The sequence below is a fragment of the Sitophilus oryzae genome, unplaced genomic scaffold (assembly GCF_002938485.1).
Source record: "Sitophilus oryzae breed Bouriz unplaced genomic scaffold, Soryzae_2.0 scaffold_1621_pilon_pilon, whole genome shotgun sequence".
NCBI classification, from domain to species: domain Eukaryota; kingdom Metazoa; phylum Arthropoda; class Insecta; order Coleoptera; family Curculionidae; genus Sitophilus; species Sitophilus oryzae.
In genome coordinates this window covers 2187003-2211890 of record NW_022146305.1, presented here as the reverse complement: position 1 = coordinate 2211890, position 24888 = coordinate 2187003, and the positions used below count along the sequence as shown (strand labels likewise).

The 24888-nt window shown below is 32.0% G+C and overlaps 3 protein-coding genes across 6 annotated transcripts; 2 read left to right on the top strand and 1 right to left on the bottom strand.

Annotated features, from left to right (window-relative positions):
- Window positions 1-8612: 8612 nt before the first annotated feature.
- LOC115880412 (cysteine sulfinic acid decarboxylase) lies at window positions 8613-19197 on the top strand. Its single transcript, XM_030897603.1, has 6 exons — window positions 8613-8909; window positions 9837-10408; window positions 11001-11187; window positions 11243-11423; window positions 17546-17706; window positions 18428-19197. Exons 1-6 carry the CDS (start codon window positions 8837-8839, stop codon window positions 18889-18891), a joined length of 1638 nt encoding a protein of 545 aa, XP_030753463.1. The 5' UTR covers window positions 8613-8836; the 3' UTR covers window positions 18892-19197.
- Window positions 19198-19929: 732 nt separating this feature from the next.
- Window positions 19930-21044, bottom strand: LOC115880415 (brain protein I3). Of its 4 annotated transcripts, none has more exons than XM_030897608.1 (4): window positions 20979-21044; window positions 20641-20810; window positions 20412-20579; window positions 19930-20356 (listed from the first exon to the last, which is right to left on the bottom strand). In XM_030897608.1, exons 2-4 carry the CDS (start codon window positions 20705-20707, stop codon window positions 20202-20204), a joined length of 390 nt encoding a protein of 129 aa, XP_030753468.1. In that variant the 5' UTR covers window positions 20708-20810; window positions 20979-21044; the 3' UTR covers window positions 19930-20201. The 4 variants fall into 4 exon arrangements, with proteins under 4 accessions (XP_030753468.1, XP_030753467.1, XP_030753469.1 ...); XM_030897607.1 differs by having other exon boundaries at window positions 20872-21038; XM_030897609.1 differs by having other exon boundaries at window positions 20887-21038.
- A 590-nt stretch (window positions 21045-21634) lies between these two features.
- On the top strand, window positions 21635-23227 carry LOC115880416 (probable malonyl-CoA-acyl carrier protein transacylase, mitochondrial). Its single transcript, XM_030897611.1, has 5 exons — window positions 21635-21944; window positions 21997-22383; window positions 22434-22651; window positions 22708-22935; window positions 22991-23227. Exons 1-5 carry the CDS (start codon window positions 21719-21721, stop codon window positions 23156-23158), a joined length of 1227 nt encoding a protein of 408 aa, XP_030753471.1. The 5' UTR covers window positions 21635-21718; the 3' UTR covers window positions 23159-23227.
- The last annotated feature ends 1661 nt before the right edge of the window (window positions 23228-24888 follow it).

The window sequence follows — 24888 nt, the reverse complement described above, 5'->3', positions numbered from 1 at the left end:
TACCATTATGTTAGTTTTTATTGTTAGGATTTTTACAAGTTTACTGTATTTTGATTTTTTAAACATGATATTACTAACCAAAAATATATAACACCCAAAAACATTTGGTTTAAAGCTAAGAAAATCATTAAGATGCATTTCCACCAAACATACATACATACATACTGCCATTACTCGCTGACGAGTATTTGACACGCATCAGAAGATGGTCACGCAAGGCGTTTTCTTTCATGAGCCTTTCTGTGACTGAAAAGCCCAATACGTGATGTTATTTGTCTACCGCACTCCGGACATTCAAAAATCTCATTGTTTTGTTGCCTCTTAACTTTTTGGTTCTCACTGTTAACTGAGTTTACAATTCTTCTCCATTGAGTTCTATTGTGAGCTGCTACTTCCCACTCATTCTGCACATTAATCCCCTTTAAGTTTTCGTGGAAAATGTCCTTGTATCTTTTGAGTTGTCCACCTGGCCTCCTCTTACCGTCTACAAGCTCACCGTAAAGCAGTGATTTTGGTATGCGGTTTTCTTGCATTCTGCATACGTGACCAGCCCATCTTAGTCGGGATTTTGTAACCATGACTTCAATACTCTCGCAGTTAGCTTTTTCAAGAACCGATACGTTTGAGACGTGATGGAACCATTTGATTCTTAAGAGTTGTCTAAGGTGTCTCTGTTGCAGCTTTTTTAATGCGTTCATGTGTCGGCGGTACGGCACCCAGGTTTCGCTCCCATATAACATAGTGGGGATTATTATTGCTCGGTACACTGCAAGTTTCGTTTTTGTGCTCAGGTCATGGTTGTAAAAAACCCTGTCTTTTAATTTCCAGAATGCTCTTGAAGCGCTGCTAATCCTGTGCTGAATTTCAGAGTCGATATTGGCCTTTTCCGAAATCAAACTGCCGAGATAATTGAATTCCGCTACATATTCCAGTAGTTCTTCTCCGATTTTTATAGCATTGTTGTGATCTTCCGGGGGAGTGCACATGATTTTAGTTTTGTCGATGTTTAGCTTAAGGCCCAAAGCCTCGTATGCCCAGGTATATGTGTTCAACATTTCTTGTAATTGCTGTACAGTTTTTGCAACTAGAGCGCAATCGTCAGCGTATTGAAGTTCTGTGATGAATTTTGTACGTGTTTTTGCCCTGAGTCTTTTTATGTTGAACAGACCGCCATCATATCTGTATCTAATGCCCAGTCCTCTCTCCTGCAGTTTGCTGTCCACTATAATGGAGAGCGCTGCCATGAATATGTTGAATAGGAGAGGCGCTAAGACACATCCCTGCCTAACTCCTGTATTTGTCAGAAAGGGATCGCTTAGTGATCCATGATGTGACACTCTTGACTGGTTGTTGTTATGGAGGCTTTTACACACTGTAAGAAATTTGTTGGGTACTCTGAACTTTTTCATAATTGCCCAAAGTGCATCTCTGTTCACAGAGTCGAAGGCTTTTGTTAGGTCGATGAAGGCAACATAAAGTTTAGACTGCTGTTCTTTTACTTTTTCCTATAGTTGGCGGATGGAAAATATGGAATCGACGGTGCCGCGGTTAGTGCGAAAACCCGTTTGCGATTCTGGAAGGATTTTTTCTATATGTGGGTGCAGGCGGTTTGACATAATTTTTGCAAGAATTTTTCCGCCGATAACCAAGAGTGAAATTCCCCGGTAGTTTCCGCAGTCTGATGCACTTCCTTTGTTCTAAATATATTCACTATATTTGCGTTGTAAAAGTCCTGAGGTACCTCTCCGCTTTCCCATATGACATCGAAGAGAGCCTTGAGATGACCAATAAGTTCTTTACTTGCACACTTATAGATTTCCGCCGGAATAGCGTCACAGCCAGCTGATTTGTTGTTTTTAAGCTGTTTTATGGAGGCCTTTATTTCCTGTTCTGTTATTGGGATATCTAATACATCGAGGCTGTTATACTGAGGTATTGTGTTTAGCGCTTCAATATTGGGGTTATTTTCTTGGTTAAGGATATGGCTGTAATGCTCTTTCCAGCGGTTTCTGATTTGCTCTTCCTCTTTTAGAAGTTCGCCATTTTGTGCCATGATTGGGCAGCTCGCCTTCTTGGTTGGGCCGTACACTTCTTTTACAGCCTCGAAGAATTTACGGTAATCGTGATGCGTGGCGTACTCTTGAATCTGATTAGCTTTCTGTGACCACCAGTTATCTTTTAGTTGACGTAGTTTTCTCCGAAGCGTGTTGTTGGCTGCTTTAAACTTGTCTATTTCCACCAAAAAACATTGACAAACAAACATTCGCAACTGTTTGTGAATGTTTGAAAACGTTTGCAAATGTTGGTTCGTTTCTATTGTTCTCTTTTTGAACAGGACAAGAATTCGCGAATTAACAGTGAGTTTGTGACTGTGGAAAGAAATAAACCTGGATTCGTCTGGAACTTACTGATAAATTTCTTTCTGAGAGGGATAATTAACCACATTACCCTCCCGTATATGAGCCTCTGTTACTACTAAACTTAGATATTGTTTTCCGCTTGTAATAAACAATAAGATAACTCGTTTTATTTCACGAAAATTAACTAAACCTGACATTTTTCTACCTGTGTCCGCTTCCTATAGAATTTACATTCATTTGAAATTTAAATTTTGGCAGGCTCATGCTAATTTCCCCAGTTTGCTAGTAAAAATTCACGGTCTATAACGGAAGTACTACGGTTCTGTTTGTTTATAAATAATTTGGGAGCGAATTCGATATTGACATTCACCCGTGCAAGGTTCTTCGTATTTTAAAATTATTTTATTCTTGTTCTTTATACTGATCAAGTTATATTTTCACACAATCTATATTAATATATAAAATCCTTAAGTGACTGACTCACTGATTAATCACGATCCTGCTCAAACCACTCAACGTAAGAACCTCAATTTTGGCATACAGGTTGATTCTAGGGTGTAGAGGTTCGATAAGAAGGGGTTTTTCGAAATTCCAGTTCCATGGGGGTGAAACCACCCCTCAAATATTACAATATTTTTTATTTAAAAAACGGCCAAGTTTCCGAAAAAAACGCTAAAGCACGTATATTTTATTCTATTTTCTACATATTTTAAGATTTTTTAAAAATGTATACAGGGTGTTTCAAAAAATCTGGTTATTGATTAATCACGATCCTGCTTAAAGTGCTCGACGTAAAAAGCTGATTTTTGGAAAACGGATTGACTTTAGGGGGTAGAGGTTCTATAAGAAGGGATTTTTCGAAACTCGAACTTTAAGGGGGTGAAACCATCCCTCAAATATTAGAATATTTTTTTATTTAAAAACCGGTGAGTTTTTTCGGAAAAACTCTTAAGCACGTGTATTTTATTTTGTTGTTTTTCATATTTTAAGATTTTTAAAAATTTATATGAGTTAATAATTGAGTAATCACGATTCTGCTTAAACTGCTTGACGTTTAAAGCTGATTTTTGGCAAACGGATTGACTGTGGGGTGTAGAGGTTCGATAAGGAGGGGTTTCTCGATTGTTTTTTCTCATGCTGACATAAATGTGAGAAAATTTTATCCAGTTTGTATGTTAATGGAAATTCTTGCTTTGCTTTATCATCACCATTACAAATGATTAATTAGACGCGAACGAAGTCGCGGGTACACGCTAGTATAATATATTTTTGGATTAATTTTGTTTTTAGAAGTTTTGTCATATTTTGAATATCGTCAAAAAAATCATGCAACAACTGTGAAAATTTAAACAGACAATGAAAAAACTCTATATACGAGAATGGTCGAAAAATACCACATTTCATCCAAAATTCGTCCTGTATACAAGAAAAAATATTAAAAAAAACAATATTTATCTAAGTAACACACTGTATATGATCTAGCGACGACTAGACAGGCCCGCACAAGGCTAATACGATATTAATTTTAAATAATCTCTAATTACTTGATTTAAATTAGTTTTCTGTAACCTTTTCTCGATCAGTGGCGGCCTTGAAGGATTTTAATTGTAATTTCATAAGAGCCGAACGATATAAAATCGACTTGCAAGGCAATTATACAGGTTATTATTATTATTATACACGTTGTAATAGTCTGAATAATTGGTCAAATAGGAAGTCCCTTGGCATTGTAAGCGTTTCTAACGGCATTAGGCATATTTTTATTGTAATGCCTGTAAAACGGTCTTATTACGTTGATAATTTTCATTGTTAAATTGTTAGAAATATTAAAAAAAATAAATACAGCGGCGGACACATTTATATGATCATACCAAATAACCTTTTAGTCACGTGATTAAGTTTGACCGGCACAGTGTTGCCCACTTTTACAAATTTTCTTTTGATCAAAATATTTTACGAAATAAAAATAAATCTATACTGATATATAAAATCCTTAAATGACTGACATACTGATTAATCACGATCCTGCTCAAACCACTCAACGTAAGAAGCTCAATTTTGGCATACAGGTTGATTCTAGGGTGTAGAGGTTCGATGAAAAGGGATTTTTCGAAATTCCAGTTCCAAGAGGGTGAAACCACCCCTCAAATATTACAATATTTTTTATTTAAAAAACGGTCAAGTTTCCGAAAAAACGCTTAAACACGTATATTTCATTTTGTTTTTATTCATATTTTAAGATTTTTTAAAAATGTATACAAGGTGTTTCGAAAAATCTGGTCACTGATTAATCACAATCCTGCTTAAAGCGCTTGACGTAAAAAGCTGGTTTTTGGAAAAGACTTTAGGGTGTAGAGGTTCGATAAGAAGGGATTTTTCGAAACTCGAATTCTAAGGGGGTAAAACTATCCCTCAAATATTAAAAAAAATTTTATTTAAAAACCGGTGAGTTTTTCGGAAAAACTCTTAAACACGTATATTTTATTTTGTTGTTTTACATATTTTAAGATTTTTTATAAATTTATACAGGGTGTTTCATAAAATATGACCATTGAGTAATCGCGATTCTGCTTAAACTGCTTGACGTTTGAAGCTGATTTTTGGCAAACGGATTGACTGTGGGGTGTAGAGGTTCGATAAGGAGGGGTTTCTCGAATCTCAAATTTCAAGAGGGTGAAAACGCCCCTCAAATATTACAATATTTGTTATATAAAAAAAACGGTTAGTCTTTCGGGAAAACGCTTGGACAAGCATAATTTATTTGTTTTTTTTACATATTTTGAAATTTTTTTAAAAATCATACAGGGTGTTCCAAAAAGTTGGGTAATTTCTTAACCACGATTCTGCTTAAACTGCTTGACGTAAGAAGCTGATTTTTGGCAAACGGATTTTTCGAAAGTCAAATTCCAATGAGATGAAACTACCCCTCAAATATTACCAAGTTATATAATAATATCGCCATATTGTTTTTTCTCATGCTGACATAAATGTGAGAAAATTTTATCCAGTTTGTATGTTAATGGAAATTCTTGCTTTGCTTTATCATCACCATTACAAATGATTAATTCAACGCGAACGAAGTCGCTGGTACACGCTAGTATTCTAATAAAGTTGCGATGAGTTTTTTACGGCTATTAAGCTATCTTGAACAACTTTGCACTAAAAGAGGTTCTAAAAAGAACAATGTTCCACTGCAATGTCTACTAGGAAACATTTTTAATCTTAAAAGATTTCACAACACTATTTATTTTTAAAAAAACTCGTAATACAAAACTAAAAACCAAACCAACCCCAAAGAGAGTATCTAAATATGTGAGGGAAGCACACCATAATTGGCAATGGTTGAAAAAAAACGAAAATAATGATGATATGACAATTTTAATGTAGAGCAGTATATCTTTATGCGGTTTGATTTGTCACGCGTAAAAACCGACGTCAGTTAACCCAGTAAACTCTTTTAAAAATCCAATTAAAACATAATTAATTTTATTCTAACCAATCAAATTGAGGAATTGGCGAAATTGTGCTATTTCAGGGTAGACTTTGATGGCGAAGGGCTTAAAAAAGAATTGTTTCATGTTATTTCAACCCTTAAATTGAAATAATAAAAAATACCTCTTTAATTTTCTTAACTTTCTGTGAAATTTTGAGTTTAATTACTGTGAAAGGTGTTTATAATTATTTTAATTAAAAATAATACTTAAATTTAATTGGACAAGGTTGGTTACGGATGAAGTGAATTAATATTTTGTGTTTTATTTCTTATTTTTTTAATGAAAAATTAAATAAACCCTATAATGGGAGAATTTAAGAAGTATCCAGATGATGATTTATAACCAAAATTACCAAAGTAGGAAGTTCTTAGCAATATATTATAAGTATAATGTACTCTTTAGAGCTGTAATAGTACTGTAAAAATACCGGTTGCGCACAGTGCTTCGAACATATGGCTCTCTAGAGGACAAAAATGCAAAACTTCTCTTTTATTGTAGGAAATTTATTCAAACTAGGTTTATTTGACACAAATGATGAGTACTCTCATTGTACTAAATGATGATGTTCTTAGTCCCACGTTTATGAAAAAAAATCCTATAAATAATAAAAATGTTGGAGCTGTGTTCCATCAAAGGAAATAATAATTTATAGTATGAAAACGGTGTAAGTATTAAATAAATCTTTGTGATAAAAAATATTTTAAATAACATTATAACATGATTCCTACAATATAAGCCTAATATATGATAAAAATGTTTTTCTTTAATGAAAAAGAAACATTAATGTTATATTTAATTAAAAAAAAAACTTAAGATACTATAAATTTACTTTAGGATAACAAATAGATCGTAACTACTCTGATTCAGAAGAATCACTGCTGACAGAATCTTCCAAATTTATAGTATCCAAATCACAGGTAGATGAAGTATCCTCACATATAAGATATTTCTGTACATCATTTTCTAATATGTTACTTTTTTGCGTTGTTACTGTTCTTTTTGCTGGTATGAGGCGTTCGAATGTTAATAGTTACCTCTTTAATAGACCATATCCATATATTATTTTTCCCTTTTTTTTGGGTATGAGGTTTTATATGGTATTATAGAAAGATGGAAACTTTTTTTATGCGACGTTTCGCTCCAACATAGTGGGCTTTTTCGGGCACAAGTGGTGTCTCATTTGACTGGAAGGTTCGCCAATATCTAATAAAGAACACATTTTTTGAAATAAAAATAATTTTGAGTTCTTGTCCTTACTATCAAGCCAAGTATTAACCAGATCGGCATTGCTTATCAATTTTACTCCATCTAAAAAGTATTATAAAATCAAGTTCGTCGCAAGCAGACGCAGGTGAACTATACAAAAATTAAAAGTGTATGAATATGACAACAAAAATATTTAATAGATACGATATGTTTTGATAGGTATGTTTTTTTAAATGCCTTTTTGAAGTTTGAAAACGTAAAATTTTTATACCCATTTAAGAATCATCTTCAAAAATAAATAAAAACTAAACAGTCACGAACTTGTTTAGAAATAAATTTAAAGTACATACCTTGTTTAACAATATCCATAATTACTTTCAATTAAGTACGTACCGTTTAACTCCATAATATACAGAACTACTATGAATGTTATTCTTTTCACTGATAAGATAATGATCGCAAAATTTATTTTTAGTGAAAATATTTGCTAACAAAAAACGCTGTTTATGAAAAATAATATACAGGATGGTTGAACATTGCTATAAGTATAAAATTACATATTCAGATATTAGTAAATTTTAATTTTTTTTTCGATTTTTGTCCATGGGAGGAAGCACTGTGGTGCGTCTCAAAAGTGGTTGACCCCTATAACTTTTTTATTTTTCCAGATAAAAAACAATATTTGGCATGTTAGTATATGACATAAATTAGGATCGATTGACTTATACAATTGTTTCAACAAATCGTATTTTTAATCATATCTCAATTTTTTCAAGTGGAACAAGAGTGGCTCGTTAGCATATTTGAAAAATAATTTTTTACGAATAATTTGGTACCACACACTTGGTTACCTCAGACAAATTTTGGTTATGAACCGCATGTTACAATTTAAAATATACCATATGCGAAAATGTCAAAAGTTGACATATGATATGTCATTCTATTCAGTGTGTCATATTCTATCGAATAAAGTAAAAAAATACCGAGGATGCGCTTTAAAAATCAAAAGTGGTAGTCATTTCCGGTGAAACAGGAAGTGGCTAAAAATAATTGAATACGTCAATCAATCCTAATTTATGTCAAATGCTAACATGCCAAATCACGTTTTTTATCTCAAAAAATAAAAAAGTTATAGAGGTGAGCCATTTTTAAGACGCCCCCGGTATACCATTATTAGTATGACAGATGAATAAAAACTAGATTTAGATCCATGTAAAAAAGAAACAAGCATGATTTAATGTATAATTAACGCATTAACTATAGTACATTATCACGTTTAATAATAAAAACATTTTTCTTATAGATACAAAATTGCAATGAACCAAACAAATAATTAAATTAAATTCACTGACACAAGCAAAATTTAATCAATTCCATATAAATTATCATTTTTTTCATTCATTTCATTCATATATTCCCAGTACGTACCGTTTTACAACGTAACTCAGAAATCCCAGTGCATCAGTACCATCTCCAAGAACCATTTACGTCACCGAAGTAGAGTACTGTCGTACTACCTCGCCTACGGTCAGCGCTCGGGGTTTAAAACTGACCGCAAAACGATTTCCATCGCCTTTTCACTCGAGGTGGGCGCCCAGTAGCCACCGAACACCGTTTTTATTTTGGTTTTTGAAAGGGATTCAGTCGAAGAAATATCGAGGAATCACCGAATTTATCAACCAAAAAAATTTTTTTTTTCGATTTTTTGTTGGGGTTTTTCGTCAGTGTTTTTATAGTGCTTTTTCTAGTGTTTTTTGGTGATTTTACGGTACCATCATGCCCGCTAACATTGAAGATGTGACTCTTGAAGATGGAGAGGTATACAGTGATACTTTAGGATCATCGGAAGGTTGGTGAACATTTAATGATATTAAAAAAATCAGGGACCATATTTTCGATATATCAGTACAAATTATACATGTTGACTAAATAGTTATTTGACTGAAATCATAAATTTGAAATATTTTTGTGCCAAAGGTTCAACAGAAACTGTTTTATCATCATTTTTTGCAGAAAAATTTATGATTAATTAAAAAAAAAATAAAAATTTCCCAAATTTATTATTTCAGTCAAATAACTATCTACTCAACATGTATATTTTTTGTCTATAATGACCTCACCATTCAAAATATCTTGAGAACGATTGCTCATAGCGATTTTTAACAAGAAACACCTTTTTTACGTAAAAAATGACGGAAATGTATGTTTTTTCGCTCAGTAGTTTTATACAAGTGGCGCCCCCTACAAATAGGGGTCATATTGACATCAAAATCAAATTTCTCATGCCAAAAGACTGGCCAGACGCCAATTTTCATCCAAATATTGACGTTACTTCAGAAATTATTTGGAAAAAATCGAAATAAAAATAAAACTTCTACACCCTGTATCTCCGAAACTAAACATTTCAGGACAAACATTTATACGACCTTTTTACTTATTTTTATCTACAGAATATGCTACCGTAGTTTGCGGAATACAGTTCGGACCACCCTGTACATTATTTGGAACGTTTGAATTAGTTTAAAAAATTATGTTCTATTCGGAGTACTAAAAATGACTTTTTGTGCCTCAGTATGTAAAACGTACAGCCTTGCTACAAAAGTGTCATTTTTACTCTCAATAAAACAATATACTATTTCCTTTAAATTAGTCTCCTTTTGTCAAGTTTTTACACTATTTATTACCCAAAAAATTTACCCCACTCCCACGTTTTCTATTGAGTGAGTGTGTTTGTAACTACTAAAATCCCTCTTAATTTTATTTGTTTTTCTTTCAGACGAAGAAACAGCCTTTCTATCGAAAAAACTCAACCATTTAGCCTCCAACATCGATGACAAACCCGCCACTTTTGAAAGCACCTCCACCAAAAAAGACCACGAAACCTTCTTCCGAAGATGCCTCGACATCCTCTTGCAAGAAGCCGTCTTTGAAGGCACCTCCCGCAAGAACAAGGTCCTCGAGTTCCGCCAGCCCGAACAGCTAATGAGTGAGTTCGATTTCCAAGTGAACCCCGACGGAGAAACTCACGAGGAACTCATTCAGCACCTGAGAAACGTTATAAAATACTCGGTGAAAACTGGACATCCTTATTTCGTCAATCAGCTGTTCTCTGCTATAGATCCCTATGGTTTGGTCGGTCAGATACTGACAGATGCCTTGAATCCCAGTGCCTACACGTATGAAGTTGCTCCGGTGGTTATTTTGATGGAAGAAACTGTGTTGAAGGAGATGAGACAGGTTGTGGGATGGAAAAATGGAGAGGGTGATGGGATTTTTTGTCCTGGAGGGTCGATAGCCAATGGATATGCTATTAGTTGTGCCAGGCACTATTTCTATCCAGAAGTTAAGGTATGTAGACACTGGGAACCATATTTATATCCTACGGTTGTATAATAATTATATTTTTTCCATAGCAACTGTTAAAATTGCCTTATGTCTATCAAAAATAGTAGATATTATAACATAGTACAGCTGGTTCCAATAAAATTGAATACGATTTAAAACATATTTTTATTATTTCGGGCAGTATATTCTATGATACCAAAAAAAAAGACTGTTTTATACACGACGATAAAATTGCATTATCGTCTCGTGAATTAATCTTTTCGGTCTTGTATAAAAAATAACTATTATCATATATTTTTTTTTATTATAAAGAACAGAGAACATTATGAAAAAGTGTTCACTAGTGAAATAAAGTTATTGTATCCCACTAGCTGATAAAATATCAACTTTACACTCTTCATATGAATGGATAAAACTACCATTTTATTGTTTGACTGTGGATAAAATATTTAATTTGGCTGTATTGAACACTACAACCTTTCATCTCTTTAGGTAGTAAAGTAGAGATAAAAATTTGTATGAAAATGCATTACATCTGTATAGAAATAAAAAAATAAAAAAATATTTTTTTAACAAATTTAACCATTTCTTTCAGACCAAAGGACTTCATGGCATGAAAAAACTGGCTGTTTTCACCTCAGAAGACGCTCACTACTCTATAAAGAAACTAGCCTCGTTTTTAGGACTGGGTACTGAAAACGTCCATCTAGTTAAAACAGACTCCATAGGGAAAATGGACCCAGAACACTTAGAACAGCTCATCAAAAAATCTATTGATGATGGTATTAAAAATTTTAAAAATTCTCGATGTAAACTTAATGAATTTTCTTTTGCTAGGTAGTGCTCCGTTTATTGTATCGGCCACTGCGGGTACCACAGTATTGGGAGCCTTTGACCCTATAGAAAAACTGGCAGATATCTGTGAGAAATACAAGCTGTGGCTTCACGTGGATGCAGCATGGGGTGGAGGAGCCTTAGTCTCGAAGAAGCATAGGAAACTCCTTAAAGGAATTGAAAGGTACATAGCTAGAAATATTCATTTTTTTATTTCCTTGAAATGCCAAAAATTAATTGAAAATTCCCAAAATCGATGGGGTATTTTCCGTTTGCTTTTATGACTCGCACTCAGCGGATCGATTTGGTGTCAAATCTAAATAGTTCACCTAAATTTTTAGCTCTCTAACTCAAAGGGTTTTCGAAATTTTCAAAAAAACCTGCTTTTTCAATTTTGTTTCTATTTTTAGAGTAAAATTCAAAATTAATTAATGATGATTTTTTTCTAATTCTTAGAAATCTAAGACATGAAAAAATAATATGATCATGATTCTCAAGCGAAAAGCCGATTTTTAGCGGAGGAAAGAAAATTAAAATCTTCATTGAAATATGTCACTCACCTGAAATATCTCACTCACCTTCGTGAAATATGTCACTCACTATAAATCTTCAGAAAATGTCTTTTATACTTCTTTACACTCAGGAATTTTTTAGAATTTTTTAAAGTGCTGGAACAATATGAAAAAAATTAAAAAATATTTTTTTTTCTAAAATCTTCTCGGTCTGATTTTTTATAATAATCTTTATGTTTATTTCTGCCAATGGTGTATTTTTAATGAAAAAATATTTTCTGCTCACTTTTTTAAACCAAATAAAAATATAAGTTAGTTCAAACAGAAGATTTTAGAAAAAAATGAGTTTTTAATTTTTTTCATATTGTTCAGGCGATCATAAAATTCTCTTCTTACATTCGCTAGTTGGTAAACTGAAATTCTATTGCATTCGGCAGAAATAGCATTTTTTAACTCGTCTAGATTTGGGTATTTTTTATCCTTGTATATCCTGTTTTTTAAATGGCCCCAGAGAATGAAATCATTTGGCGAAATATCAGGAGACCTTGCTGGCCAATTTACTGTATGAATTAGGCCAATAACGTTTCCGTTAAAACTATTGTCTAAATGTTCCCGAACAGCCAGGGTACTATGTGCCGGGCAGCCATCCATTTGGTACCAAACTTCCTGATTTTCCCTAGCGGCATCATGTAAAGCAGGTAAAATATGATTTTCGAGTAGTTTCAAATAATATTCTGCATTTAAATTTCGCGTAAGAAATAATGACCCGATAATATTGTGTCCGAATATCCCTGCCCAAACATTTACTTTCTGTGGATATTGCGTCCTTGTTTCGACAAACCTGTGTTGGTTTTCTTTGTTCCAATATCGATAATTTTGAACATTGGGTTCATTATTTAAGGTAAACGTGCTTTCGTCAGTGAAACATATGTTTTTTAAAAAATTCCTATCCGTGTTTGCTCTTTCCATCATATCAAAACAAAACGCCTGCCGCCGTATTTCGTCCCCATCTCGTAGCTCTTGGTGCTTTTCATATTTGAAGGAATAGTATTTATGTCGCGTCGTTTGAAAATTCGAAACGCTGTAGTGTGATCTATTGCTATTTCATCCTCAAATTTTCTTGTGCTGATCTTTCCATCGTTCTCTTCCACGCACAATAAAACTTCCAAGTCGGTATCATTTCTTGCATCTTTTCTTTGTTCCTGCCTTGCTTCACATCTGCAGTTATTTATTAGGGTACCTTTGGTCTCAAATCTCTGGATATTCCTTGCGATTGTAGATTTTCCAGGTATCGGTGTATTCGGATACAGAGCAGCAAACATGTCCGACACCTTTTGATAACTATTTCCTTGATAATACCATTTCTTCGGTAGTGGAATTCATGGCTAATATTTTCGATGTAGGTATGAGTTTTTAATAAAAATAATAAAGCACTAAATAGATAAATTTCTAAAATGACAACTTCATTTGACAGTTATCTTTTACCTTGACTGGTGGTCATAAGTAAATACAGGGCCATAAGAAAGGAGAAATATTTAAAAAGAAATCGGCGATAACTCGTAAACGGGCTAATTAAAAATAGCTAAAGTTATTCTTTTGAATGTGGGTTTTAGTGCTCTTCAATAAACCTAAATAGAATTATCTTCTAAAATAATTAGGAAAGCCAATAATTGACCCCATTAAAATTTACATGGGATTTCCTATGTCCCGCTCGACAATGCAACACTTAATTAGGAAAAATAATATCTTAAAGAGGAATTTAATAGATTTAATATAAGTATAAACTGTGCCAATGCCATGGGTAGCCTTAAAATCGGAAGTGATTTACAATCAATCTCTGGTATTACGAAAGCCTAACCTTCGCATGTCGCTCGTTTGAGAACTTGGCAAAAAATAAAAGTACCATAAAGTTAAGTATTCAGATTAATAATAGTACATGTAGAGAGACTGTTAAGTGTGTACCGCAATTAATAGATTCAATCGGAGAATGTGTTTCAATGCCCAAGACCTTTAAATTGTCACAAGTAGGTTTCTTTTTAACAAAAAAAAGGTCACGAATAAGTAAAATTTATTGAGTAAAACTACAAGAATCTTTCAAAATTCGAAAGTTTATGAAAAATACATACTTTCACTGATTGAAAGTTTTTTTTTAATAAGTCCACACTAAAATCCGAATCAATATTTACAAATATTTGAAATTTAACAGATCCTGGCGGTATATGAGAGCCTGTATTATACAGGGTGGTCTCATTTTAGTTGGAATCTTCATCAATTTACCATAAAGGCCAAGTTTACACATTTCGTATCAAAAAACTTGTGGTAGTTTCTTCAAAATGGAGACAGAATTGACAGAAAGTTTATTGCCTCAAAAAATAAACGTAAAAAAAGATTATGGCACAGAAAATAAGGCGTCAAGTTGCAAAACCCGCCTTATCCATTCAAAAAAAATTGGATTAATGACGTATATTAATTGTGAAACCCTGAAATCTACATAAACATAGTCCCAAACTGCAGCAAAAGTCGCCTATCTATACTAATATAGGTATAAAATCCTTGTGACTGACATACTGATTAATCACGATCCTGCTCAAACCACTCAACGTAAGAAGCTCAATTTTGGCATACAGGTTGATTCTAGGGTGTAGAGGTTCGATAAGAAGGGATTTTTCGAAATTCCAGTTCCAAGAGGGTGAAACCACCCCCCAAATATTACAATATTTTTTATTTAAAAAACGGTCAAGTTTCCGAAAAAACGCTTAAACACGTATATTTTATTTTGTTTTTTACATATTTTAAGATTTTTTAAAAATGTATACAGGATGTTTCGAAAAATCTAGTCATTGATTAACCACGATCCTGCTTAAAGCGCTTGACGTAAAAAGCTTATTTTTGGAAAACAGATTGACTTTAGGGTGTAGAGGTTCGATAAGAAGGGATTTTTCAAAACTCGAATTCTAAGGGGGTGAAACTATCCCTCAAATATTAAAATATTTTTATTCAAAAACCGGTGAGTTTTTCGGAAAAACTCTTTAACACGTATATTTTATTTTATTGTTTTACATATTTTAAGGTTTTTTATAAATTTATACAGGGTGTTTCATAAAATATGACCATTGTGTAATCAGGATTCTGCTTAAACTGCTTTGACGTTTAAAGCTGATTTTTGGCAAACGGATTGACTGTGGGGTGTACAGGTTCGATAAGGAGGGGTTTCTCGAATCTCAAATTCCAAAAGGGTGAAAACGCCCGCAAATATTACAACATTTGTTATTTAAAAAACGGTTAGTCTTTCGGGAAAACGCTTGGACAAGCATAATTTATTTGGTTTTTTACATATTTTGAAATTTTTTAAAAAATCCTACAGGGTGTTCCAAAAAGTTGGGTAATTTCTTAACCACGATTCTGCTTAAACTGCTTGACGTAAAAAGCTTATTTTTGGCAAACGGATTTTTCGAAAGTCAAATTCCAACGAGATGAAACTATCACTCAAATATTACCAAGTTATATAATAATATCGCCATATTGTTTTTTCTCATGCTGACATAAATGTGAGAAAATTTTATCCAGTTTGTATGTTAATGGAAATTCTTGCTTTGCTTTATCATCACCATTACAAATGATTAATTCGACGCGAACGAAGTCGCTGGTACACGCTAATTCCTATATAAAATTCACTACAAATTACGTTACTGCAGCAAAATTCATCTTATCCACTTTTATTTGATTTTTATTGTCATTTTATCGTTGCAAATCCTGTATTTTTTCATAGGCTTTTTACGCAAGTATAATATTACTATACTGACGTTTTATCCATTTCAAATCATTACCCATTTTAATAAAATAAGCATATCTAATATATCAAATCATACTGCAACAAAACCCGGTTTATCCGAATTATTTTTGTTATTTTTCTGTTTAAAAATGAAAAATTAATTTTTATTTCTAGTAAAACAAGATACAAAGCAATGATTTTATTCAATGGACACGTTTTTTTTGTCAAATAAAGCTTCCGTTTGTGGGATAAGACGGGTTTTTCAACTTGACGCCTCAACTATTAATAAAAAAAATTACAGAATCTTCTTCTGACTAACTACTTGACGCCATTTTTAAAACACCACTTGAACGCCAAAAGTTAAGCCGTATATAGTCAAGTGAAAATGAATCAAATCTTGACTTGTGACATGATTAGATGACTTGACTCTCGTGTAAAAAATACTAATAATTAATTAACAACAAATACGACTTACCAATTCAAGTAAATAAGGCATCATCACTGTTTCTGTCCCCCGAAACGCTGAATTTTGAGATTTCCAAGCCAAAAATACATCGCACTCTTTTTTATAATGTGTTCGGGAGTTCACTAGTACAAAACTTCACTATTTTTAGTTGATTTCACTAAAATTACCGATAAAAGTTGATTTTTCTTTGTAATTTCTTGAAAACCCGTCGAAAAATTCGCGAATATTTGTTTATAAATTAACAAAAGAATGTATAAACAAGTCCCCAGCAACCCCTTTGACAGCGCAATGCACAGCTTGCTATGTGCGTTAAACATTCAATACAGAGTTTCGTTATTTGAATTTTGTATTAAAAATAATACGAAAATACTAAAAATTGAGATTTCAATTTAAAAAAATAGCTTTTTATAGTTCTTTAAACAGCTTTTTTGAGTTAACTCTGAGTTAAATCTATATTGTAATAATGTTTTATAGTATAATGTATATAAAACAATAAATAGCCTTTAATATAATAAGTTTATAGTAAAAAAAATAATATCAATGCTCTTTTAAACCTTATTAACTGCTACAGAGTGATCTGTCAGACACCTCACGCTAAATACTCCACTAATTTCCTAAATTTACTGTTGTAGTAATGAGTATTGTATGGTTTTTGTTGTTTATTTGTTTGTTTTATTAGACATATATTAAAATTAAGTTAGATATGTGCTAATTTACCATGAATACATATTAGAAAATTTGTATTGATGGCCAATAACATTTTTTTCCAAATGGTTGACGTTATAGCACAAAATATACCAAGAAAACTAAAACTAAAGGTGAATATTGAAAGATACTATGGTATGCGAAACAACAGTTGAAGAGAAGTGACTAAAAATGAGAAGTATTTGCTCTATGTGCTCTTAAAAAAAAACATCGAGTATCCCTATACAGTTTGCAAAAAGAAACCATTTGCCTACAGTGCTCAAGAAAAATATGTTTAAATTGCTGCGAGTATAATAATATGAGAAAATATTACTTTTTTTTGTTTTCCACATATTTTTTTAAATAATGTTTGATTGCAATGTCACAATTATTGTTTCTATTAATGTTTTAATATGACAGAATACAAAAGATTATATTCGACAGTCTTTGTAATGTGTCTATGCTTTATCTGCAACGTTTTGTCGACACAAGCAAAACGTACGACAAGTCGTTGAGTATGGAGCGTCCTTTATATTTCTTTGTTGTCTTAGTTTATAATTTACATCAAAACAGTTAATAATTACATACTTTTAATCAAAGTACATATCACAAAAATCAGAATAAAACACCTGCATATAAATTTTTATGTCTTGTTAACTATAAAATCCGTCTTATGCAATAGTAATTCCTATAGTAAATTACATACTCAACATTTTTACTGTTGGACTAGCTAAGTGAAGGCTAAAATTATTAAAATCTCGTAATTCCTATAGTAATTAACAAAGAACTTACTCTCTTTGTTCTTTGAAATTATACCGACATTAATTTATTTAGAGAATATAAAAATTAATATGTTTTTTTGTTTAATATAGAGCTGACTCAGTGACATGGAATCCCCACAAACTGCTCACAGCACCTCAGCAATGTTCTACGTTCCTCGTGAAGCACGAAAAAGTTCTTTCAGAAGCACATTCAGCAAATGCAGCATATTTGTTCCAAAAAGACAAGTTCTACGATACAAAATATGATACAGGTAGGTCAAAAACATTATAAAAATACCCTAATTATTAGTATCTGGTTTACAATTAACCACAAAAGATTTTTTTAATAAATAAAAAGTCCGAAAAAGTATATTTTTGGCTATTTCTTACACATTTTCAAGGCTCGCAGAATGGGTGTAAACATTACGTTAAAATTATGAAATTTTCACTATTTGTAGGAAATTTTATGTACTTTTAAAATATATAATCCTTTAAAGACTTGAACTCTTTGGTTTTGTTAGAAAGTTGATTTTTTCAACCCTTGTTTTTGAACAATATTTGATGATTGCTAAAAATTCGTCTTTATATTATTATACCGTATTCATAAGATCAAAAAAGAGTATATTTCCTTATTCCAAGCCATTTAATTAGGTAATATCGCAGTAGTTTCATAAAAATCTGTGACTTACCCAAAATCGCCAATTTTTTTGTATAAAAAAGTCGCAAAATTTTCAATTTTTGGCTATTTTTCATGGCGCTCAAAAAAACAGTAATCATCACGATAAAATTATGAAAATTTCAGGATTTGTAGGAAATTTTATGTACTTTCAGAATATATAAACAGTTAAATTCTTAAATGATGCAATTCTTTGAAAAAATCGATTTTCTCAACCCTTATTGTTTTTGAACCATTTTTTATAATTCAAAAAAAACATTCCAAAAATACAGTATGTAAAAATAAAATGCCTGTTTAAAACAAACCTTTTTCTACAGGTGACAAGCATATACAGTGTGGCAGAAGAGCCGATGTCCTCAAGTTCTGGTACATGTGGAAGGCTAAAGGAACGAAAGGATTTGAAAACCACATAGACAAAACCTTCGACAACGCAAACCACTTCCTCAACATCATAAAAGAACGACCTGGCTTTGAACTGGTACTACCCGAACCCGAATGCACCAACATCTGCTTCTGGTACGTACCACCAAGCCTCAGAACCTACCAGAAAGAAAACTTCAACTCCACTGTACAAAACGATGAAGAATTCAAGCTGAAACTTCATTCAGTAGCACCCAAAATTAAGGAAAGAATGATGAAGGAAGGTACCATGATGGTAACGTACCAAACCCACAAAAGCAAGCCCAATTTCTTCAGGATAGTGTTCCAAAGTTCGGGGTTGGATAGAAATGATATGCTCCATCTTGTTAGAGAGTTTGAAAGATTGGGTGAGGATCTTTGAAGTTAAAAAAAGGGTATTTTAGACAAGTTTTTTTTCTCTAAAATATTGAAAATTGTTGGTTCTGATTTGGTAGAAGAAATGTATACCCAGAAATTTGTTAAAAATATCACGCATCACACATTGTATGTTTTATCATAGATACAAAAAGTGGTAGGTATATAAATTTGACTGTTAAACCAAAAAGTATTGGATATACAACACTAAAAAATTTTAATTACTATTTTTATAACTGTATTCTGTGCTTGAAGTGCCTAAGATACAAAAAAAAACGGCGTCCAGTTGGCTTGGAAATGAATATCGATGACATTCTCCATATAATTTTACATATTTATATAAAATGACATCGATCATCCTTTCATAGCCATCGCTGACGCCGTTTTTTTTTTGATCATACAGTATTTTCTTTATATTTCTTTGAGTTTAAATCATTTTTTACTGGTCTATAATATGTTTTCAAAATCTTTCTGCATATAAAAATACCTTTAAATTTAATAGTAATTTTTATATACTACTACTAGTACATTTATCGTTTTTTCTTAATTTATTTTATATAGTTTAAGTTTATATAGTATTTTTTCAATGTATAATAATCATTTTTGATGTAAATACTTTTATTTGTGATAAAAAAAATGATTGCACATTAGAATATTGTTGTTATTTACCTGCAAACCTAGATCCTATAATTTTGACTTCCCCAATATTTTTTATGATATTTTTTACCAAAAAAACACATAAATATTCTTTTAATTAACAAAATTTCAAACATATTTTGGTTATTTATAACAAGTAAAGAAATAGAATAATTTATACCAACAATATATAAATTCTAACAGTTCTTTTTTTAAAAATATATACCCTATGCTCGAAAAAAAAACGGCGTCGGCGATGGCTATGAAATGAAGATAGCTGTCATTTTATATGTAAATTTGTATGGGAAATGTCATGTCCGTCATTTTCCAGCCAACTGGGCGCCGTTTTTTTTGATCATATACATAATATAAAAATTAATAGATATGAAATTATTAATAAAATATCATATTGCTTACTTTACTGATATCAGCTAGAATACCTAGGAAGAGGACACATATATTTTGATGATGATATTACTAAATCATTTATATAAACTTATACATGTCTTGTCCTACCTCACCTAAATCACCTACCAATGTATAAATAAGCTTCCTATGTATAAAAACAAACAATTTTTATATAATTCTATGTAAAAACAGTTATAAAATCTAAAAACTATACAAAAACAGTATTATTCCTATTACTAACTCCATATATTTTTGCCTAACTTCTCTGTGCACTTATGCATCAAAAGTAGCTCCACAATTTCGACATTTCTTCTCCCTCAGAGCCAAACAACACAAAAGACCAAGTGGAAAAAAGAATATAGCACATAAAACACCCAAACAGGTAAAATCATCTTGCAGTACCCCTACCCTACAAGCTGGACAAGCTCCTATAAAGTAATAATTAAAAAGAAGTATTTTTAGTGAGTAATAATAAATTATTACCTATTATAACTACATCTGGCTGAGTTTGAGTTATTATAACGGTGGTAGCAGGTGGTATCGCCCCGTATCCTTGTTGTGTTCGGACAAAATTAGGGTACTCTGGTAAATATTGCCCAGGCTGAGCAGTATACGGAGGTGGAGGTGCCGTACCTTGGTAAATATGGGTATCTACAAGTGTTTTTTTTTAACATAATATAAGAATAAATAATTTAAATTATTGATAATTAACCTTGGGCATATTGTTGGTAATCGGGTGGTGGACCAGGAGGAGCTGATGATTCTTGATGTTTACTCATTTTCCTGTCTTGGTATGATGCAAAAAAATAACTCCTATAGCACAAATATCGTATGACTACACACTAAATGTATCATGCTACGATATAGAATTCTCTGTAATCACTAAAACAATAGAATTGTGCGTCAAAAAATTATAGTATACTATTTTAAAAACAATGCTCGCTTTAACAAAATTCACCCATATATCTCTGGTCTTTAGAATCCTTATAATGTAGTATAGAAAAACAGATCCTCAGTTGCTAAAATTCTAAATAATTAAAACACTTTTACCTATATTTTTAGCAGGGTGCTTTGGAATTTGATAATCGTTTTTTATTTGATTTTTCTAGGTTATTTTAAAAGTCAGGAAGTGTCAAACAAATATAGGAATGGCATAATTTACAAAACATCGATATGTTGTATCAAATGAATCTATAAATTTGTCAAAAGAAATTTGTATTAAATTATTCATCTTTATTTCCTGCTTATTCAACTATTTCCAATTATGGTGTAGCCTCCCTCACATATTTAGATACTCTCTTTGCAGTTGGGCCCATTTTTTATTGTTGGCGTTGGCTATGCGGGCCCAAGTTATCACTGCTATTTTCCTAATATCATGGTCCCATCTCAGGTTCGGCCTTCTTCTAGGTCTCCTTATGGGTACCATGCTGTAATTGTCCATCTTGCCAAGTGTCCTGCTCATTGCCACTGGAGAGATTTTATTCATTTAGTGGTATCTATTTTACCTGGGTCTTTTGGTATATTCACTCGTTTTTTTTTAGAGTTTTTGTTAGTTATTCCCAGCATTTTTTGTCCCGTCGAACGTTATGTGACATGCTGCTTTCTTATGATGTCAGATAATCGAGCAAAGTATTTTAGCTAATATATCGACACTTTATAGAAAAAATATCGATACATTGTAGTTCTCTCTATCCATAAACTGTCAAGCAAATCTAACCTCACATTTTGTCGGAAAAAATAAAATTTTCATGCGATTTAAAATAGTTTTAGAATCTCTTGAAATTTGAAATATGTCCTTATTGTTAAAATCTAGTATTAAACCACACACAGGTGATTTTAGTTCATGTTTCAGGACTTTATTCACCCTTTCAAAATGCTTAAGCAAGAACAATTCAAAAGATCCCAGTGAAACAAGTTCTTCCCCGTTAAAAAGACTTTTAGAAGAAGCATCTTCGTTTGAAGACGCCAAACCAACAAGCCCCGAACAAAAATGGGCCACCATGCCATATCCAGAAGGTATATTAATATATTTTACCCATTCTAGCTACATAATTTTGCCATACTTTAGGTACAAGAATTAGGAAACAAGGCGACTACTTCAAGAACCCCAAAAAGGACTCTAGAGAGAGTTCGATCATTTTATTCCCCGGCCAGGGCAGTCAGTACGTCGGGATGGCTAAAGATCTCCTTAAATTCCCCATGGCAAAAGACCTGTTTGAATTAGCCAATTATATTTTGAAGTACGATCTGTTAAAACTGTGTTTGGAGGGCCCAAAAAGTCAACTCGATGAAACCAAGTACAGTCAGCCAGCTATAATGGTCTCTTCTTTGGCCGCTATAGAAAGATTGAAAGAAGAAAGGCCTAGAGCTGTGGAAAATTGTGTAGCAACCGCTGGTTTCAGTTTAGGTGAAATCACAGCTCTGGTGTTTGCAGGTGCAATAGGTTTTGAAAGAGGTATTTTTAAAGATAAATGATAAGTTTTTGTATTTATTCACAACTTTCAGCACTGCATTTGGTTAGAATACGTGCAGAATCAATGCAGATAGTCAGTGAGACGTATAAAGGTGGTATGGTTACAGTTTTCTATGCTCCAGACAGTAATGTAAACTTTGCCTGTAAAAAGGCAAAAGAATGGGCCATCGATAAGGGTGATGAATTACCTGAGTGTCGAATAGCTAATTATCTGTATCCTCACTGTAAGGTTGTGTCTGGAAGTGAGTCAGTAAGAATATTTTTTATATTTATTTTTGTATATAAAAAAGTTTTTTTTTCCACTAGGCTATAGATTTTTTGGAGAAAAATTACAAGGAATTCAAAATAAAAAAGGTAAAAAGGCTTGCAGTAAGTGGAGCTTTTCATTCTGACCTAATGAAAGATGCTGTGGAGCCCTTTAAGAAAGCCCTTAGAAAGAGTGACGTGCAGGACCCTATAATAAGTGTTTATTCCAATGTCGATGGTCATAAATACAGAGACGCTGAACATATAAAAAAACAACTACCTAAACAGGTATTTATTAATAATAAAAAAAATAAAAAAAAAGTAATTATCTGATTTTTCCTAGATTATTAGGCCAGTTAAATGGGAACAGTTACTGCACGTGATGTATGAAAGGCAATCAGGTGAACATTTTCCTAGAACTTTCGAGTGTGGACCTGGAACAAGCCTTAAAAGCATTTTGAATCAAGTTAATGCCAAAGCTGGGCTATCATGCTTCAGCATCGAAGCATAGATATTGTATTAAAATAAAATTAAGTTTAAAAAAGTTGTTGTTAAGTAATAAAGTAATATTTTCTACCTAGTTGTTCTGTGTTTTATTTTAAAACATTTCCTTTTAATAATGGGAAGAGTATTTAATTTGCCTTGTAAGAAAACATGATATATCCTGGCGCATTCGCCAGTTTGTGGAAAAAACTAACAATAATGCCTGAAAGAACCAAATTTTGCAAAAAAATTCCTTATTAAAGTTTCAAACCCTTAAAAACCGATTTTTTAACATTCAATAACTAAGTGGATCAGACTTTTGATGGAATTTCTAGCTGCTGTCTTTAAAAAACATGAAATTTGAACAAAAGTCATTTTAAATTATACTTGTTATTGAGGAACAACCCGATTTTACGACATTTATCCCATAATGATAAAAAAATCTTAAAAGTATAAATAGAAAAAGAACACAAAGCTCAGATGGCTACAAATATTTTTTTTTAAATTGTATATTTAAGAAATATTACTCTCTAGCCAGATTTAAACGTGCTTTTAAAAAATTTGGACTGTACCTAAAATATTCATTATTTTGTTTTAGTGCTATACGTATTCTTAAAGAGCATAACATTTTATATAATTCCTGTAAATTTCAGTTTTTTCGTGCTGTTATTAATATTTTACTGGTAAATAGAAAAACTGGAATTATTTTTTAGCATTGCTCAAAATTTCCGAAAATTGGCCTGTCTCTCCCGTGCACTCCCTCAAAACTACTAACTTTTCAGACTAAATCAAGACATATTCTAAAAGAATATAAAATTCTACATACGATAAGTATAGTTTTAGATGTTTTAAACCATTTCTAATATATTCTTAAATGCTATATATGAAAAATCGTATGTTTATGACAAGCTCTTAAAAAAATCGGACTACACTTGAAGTTTCGAATATTTTCTTTTATTGGTATATATAGCCGGAAAGTACATAAAATTTTATATAATTCCTGTAAATTTCAGTTGTTTAGTACGGTTATTAATATTTTTACTGGTAAATAAAAAACTCATATTGTTTCTTTAGCGTTAGTCAAAATTTTAGAAAATTGGACTGTCTCTCCCTAACAGTCACTCAAAACTACTAACTTTTGAGATCATCTGAAGACATATTCTAAAAGAATATAAAATTCTACATACGACAAGTATAGTTTTAAATGTTTTAAATCGTTTCCTATATATTCTTAAAGGCAATATATAAAAAATCGCATGTTTATGACAAGCTCTTAAAAAAATCGGACTGCACTTGAAGTTTCGAATATTTTCTTTTATTGATATATATAGCCGGAAAGTACATAAAATTTTATATAATTCCTGTAAATTTCAGTTGTTTAGTACGGTTATTAGTATTTTTACTTGTAAATAGAAAAACTCATATTGTTTCTTCAGCGTTAGTCAAAATTTCAGAAAATTGGACTGTCTCTCCCTGGCAGTCCCTCAAAACTACTAAATTTTGAGATCAACTCAAGACATATTCTAAAAGAATATAAAATTCTGCACACGACAAGTATGGTTTTAGATGTTTCAGATCATTTTTTATATCCTTTTAAACGTTATATAGAAGAAATCTTATGTTTTTGACGAGTTTTGAAAATAATCCTGTACAAAACCATACATTTTTAAATAATTTCTGTAAAATTTAGTTATTTAAAAAGAGTAATAATTAAATTTCTTCAACTATTGAATATAGAGTATCCAAATATGTGAGGGA

Coding starts and splice junctions, on each gene's coding strand:
- LOC115880415 (XM_030897608.1), bottom strand. CDS start 20,707: ATGAGTAAACATCAAGAATCATCAGCTCCTCCTGGTCCACCACCCGAT. Junction 20,580..20,640: donor TTACCAACAATATGCCCAAG/GTTAATTATCAA, acceptor AAACACTTGTAG/ATACCCATATTTACCAAGGT. Junction 20,357..20,411: donor GCCAGATGTAGTTATAATAG/GTAATAATTTAT, acceptor ATTACTTTATAG/GAGCTTGTCCAGCTTGTAGG.
- LOC115880416 (XM_030897611.1), top strand. CDS start 21,719: ATGTCCTTATTGTTAAAATCTAGTATTAAACCACACACAGGTGATTTT. Junction 22,384..22,433: donor TGCAATAGGTTTTGAAAGAG/GTATTTTTAAAG, acceptor CACAACTTTCAG/CACTGCATTTGGTTAGAATA. Junction 22,652..22,707: donor TTGTGTCTGGAAGTGAGTCA/GTAAGAATATTT, acceptor TTTTTCCACTAG/GCTATAGATTTTTTGGAGAA.
- LOC115880412 (XM_030897603.1), top strand. CDS start 8,837: ATGCCCGCTAACATTGAAGATGTGACTCTTGAAGATGGAGAGGTATAC. Junction 10,409..11,000: donor ATTTCTATCCAGAAGTTAAG/GTATGTAGACAC, acceptor CATTTCTTTCAG/ACCAAAGGACTTCATGGCAT. Junction 17,707..18,427: donor CGATACAAAATATGATACAG/GTAGGTCAAAAA, acceptor CTTTTTCTACAG/GTGACAAGCATATACAGTGT.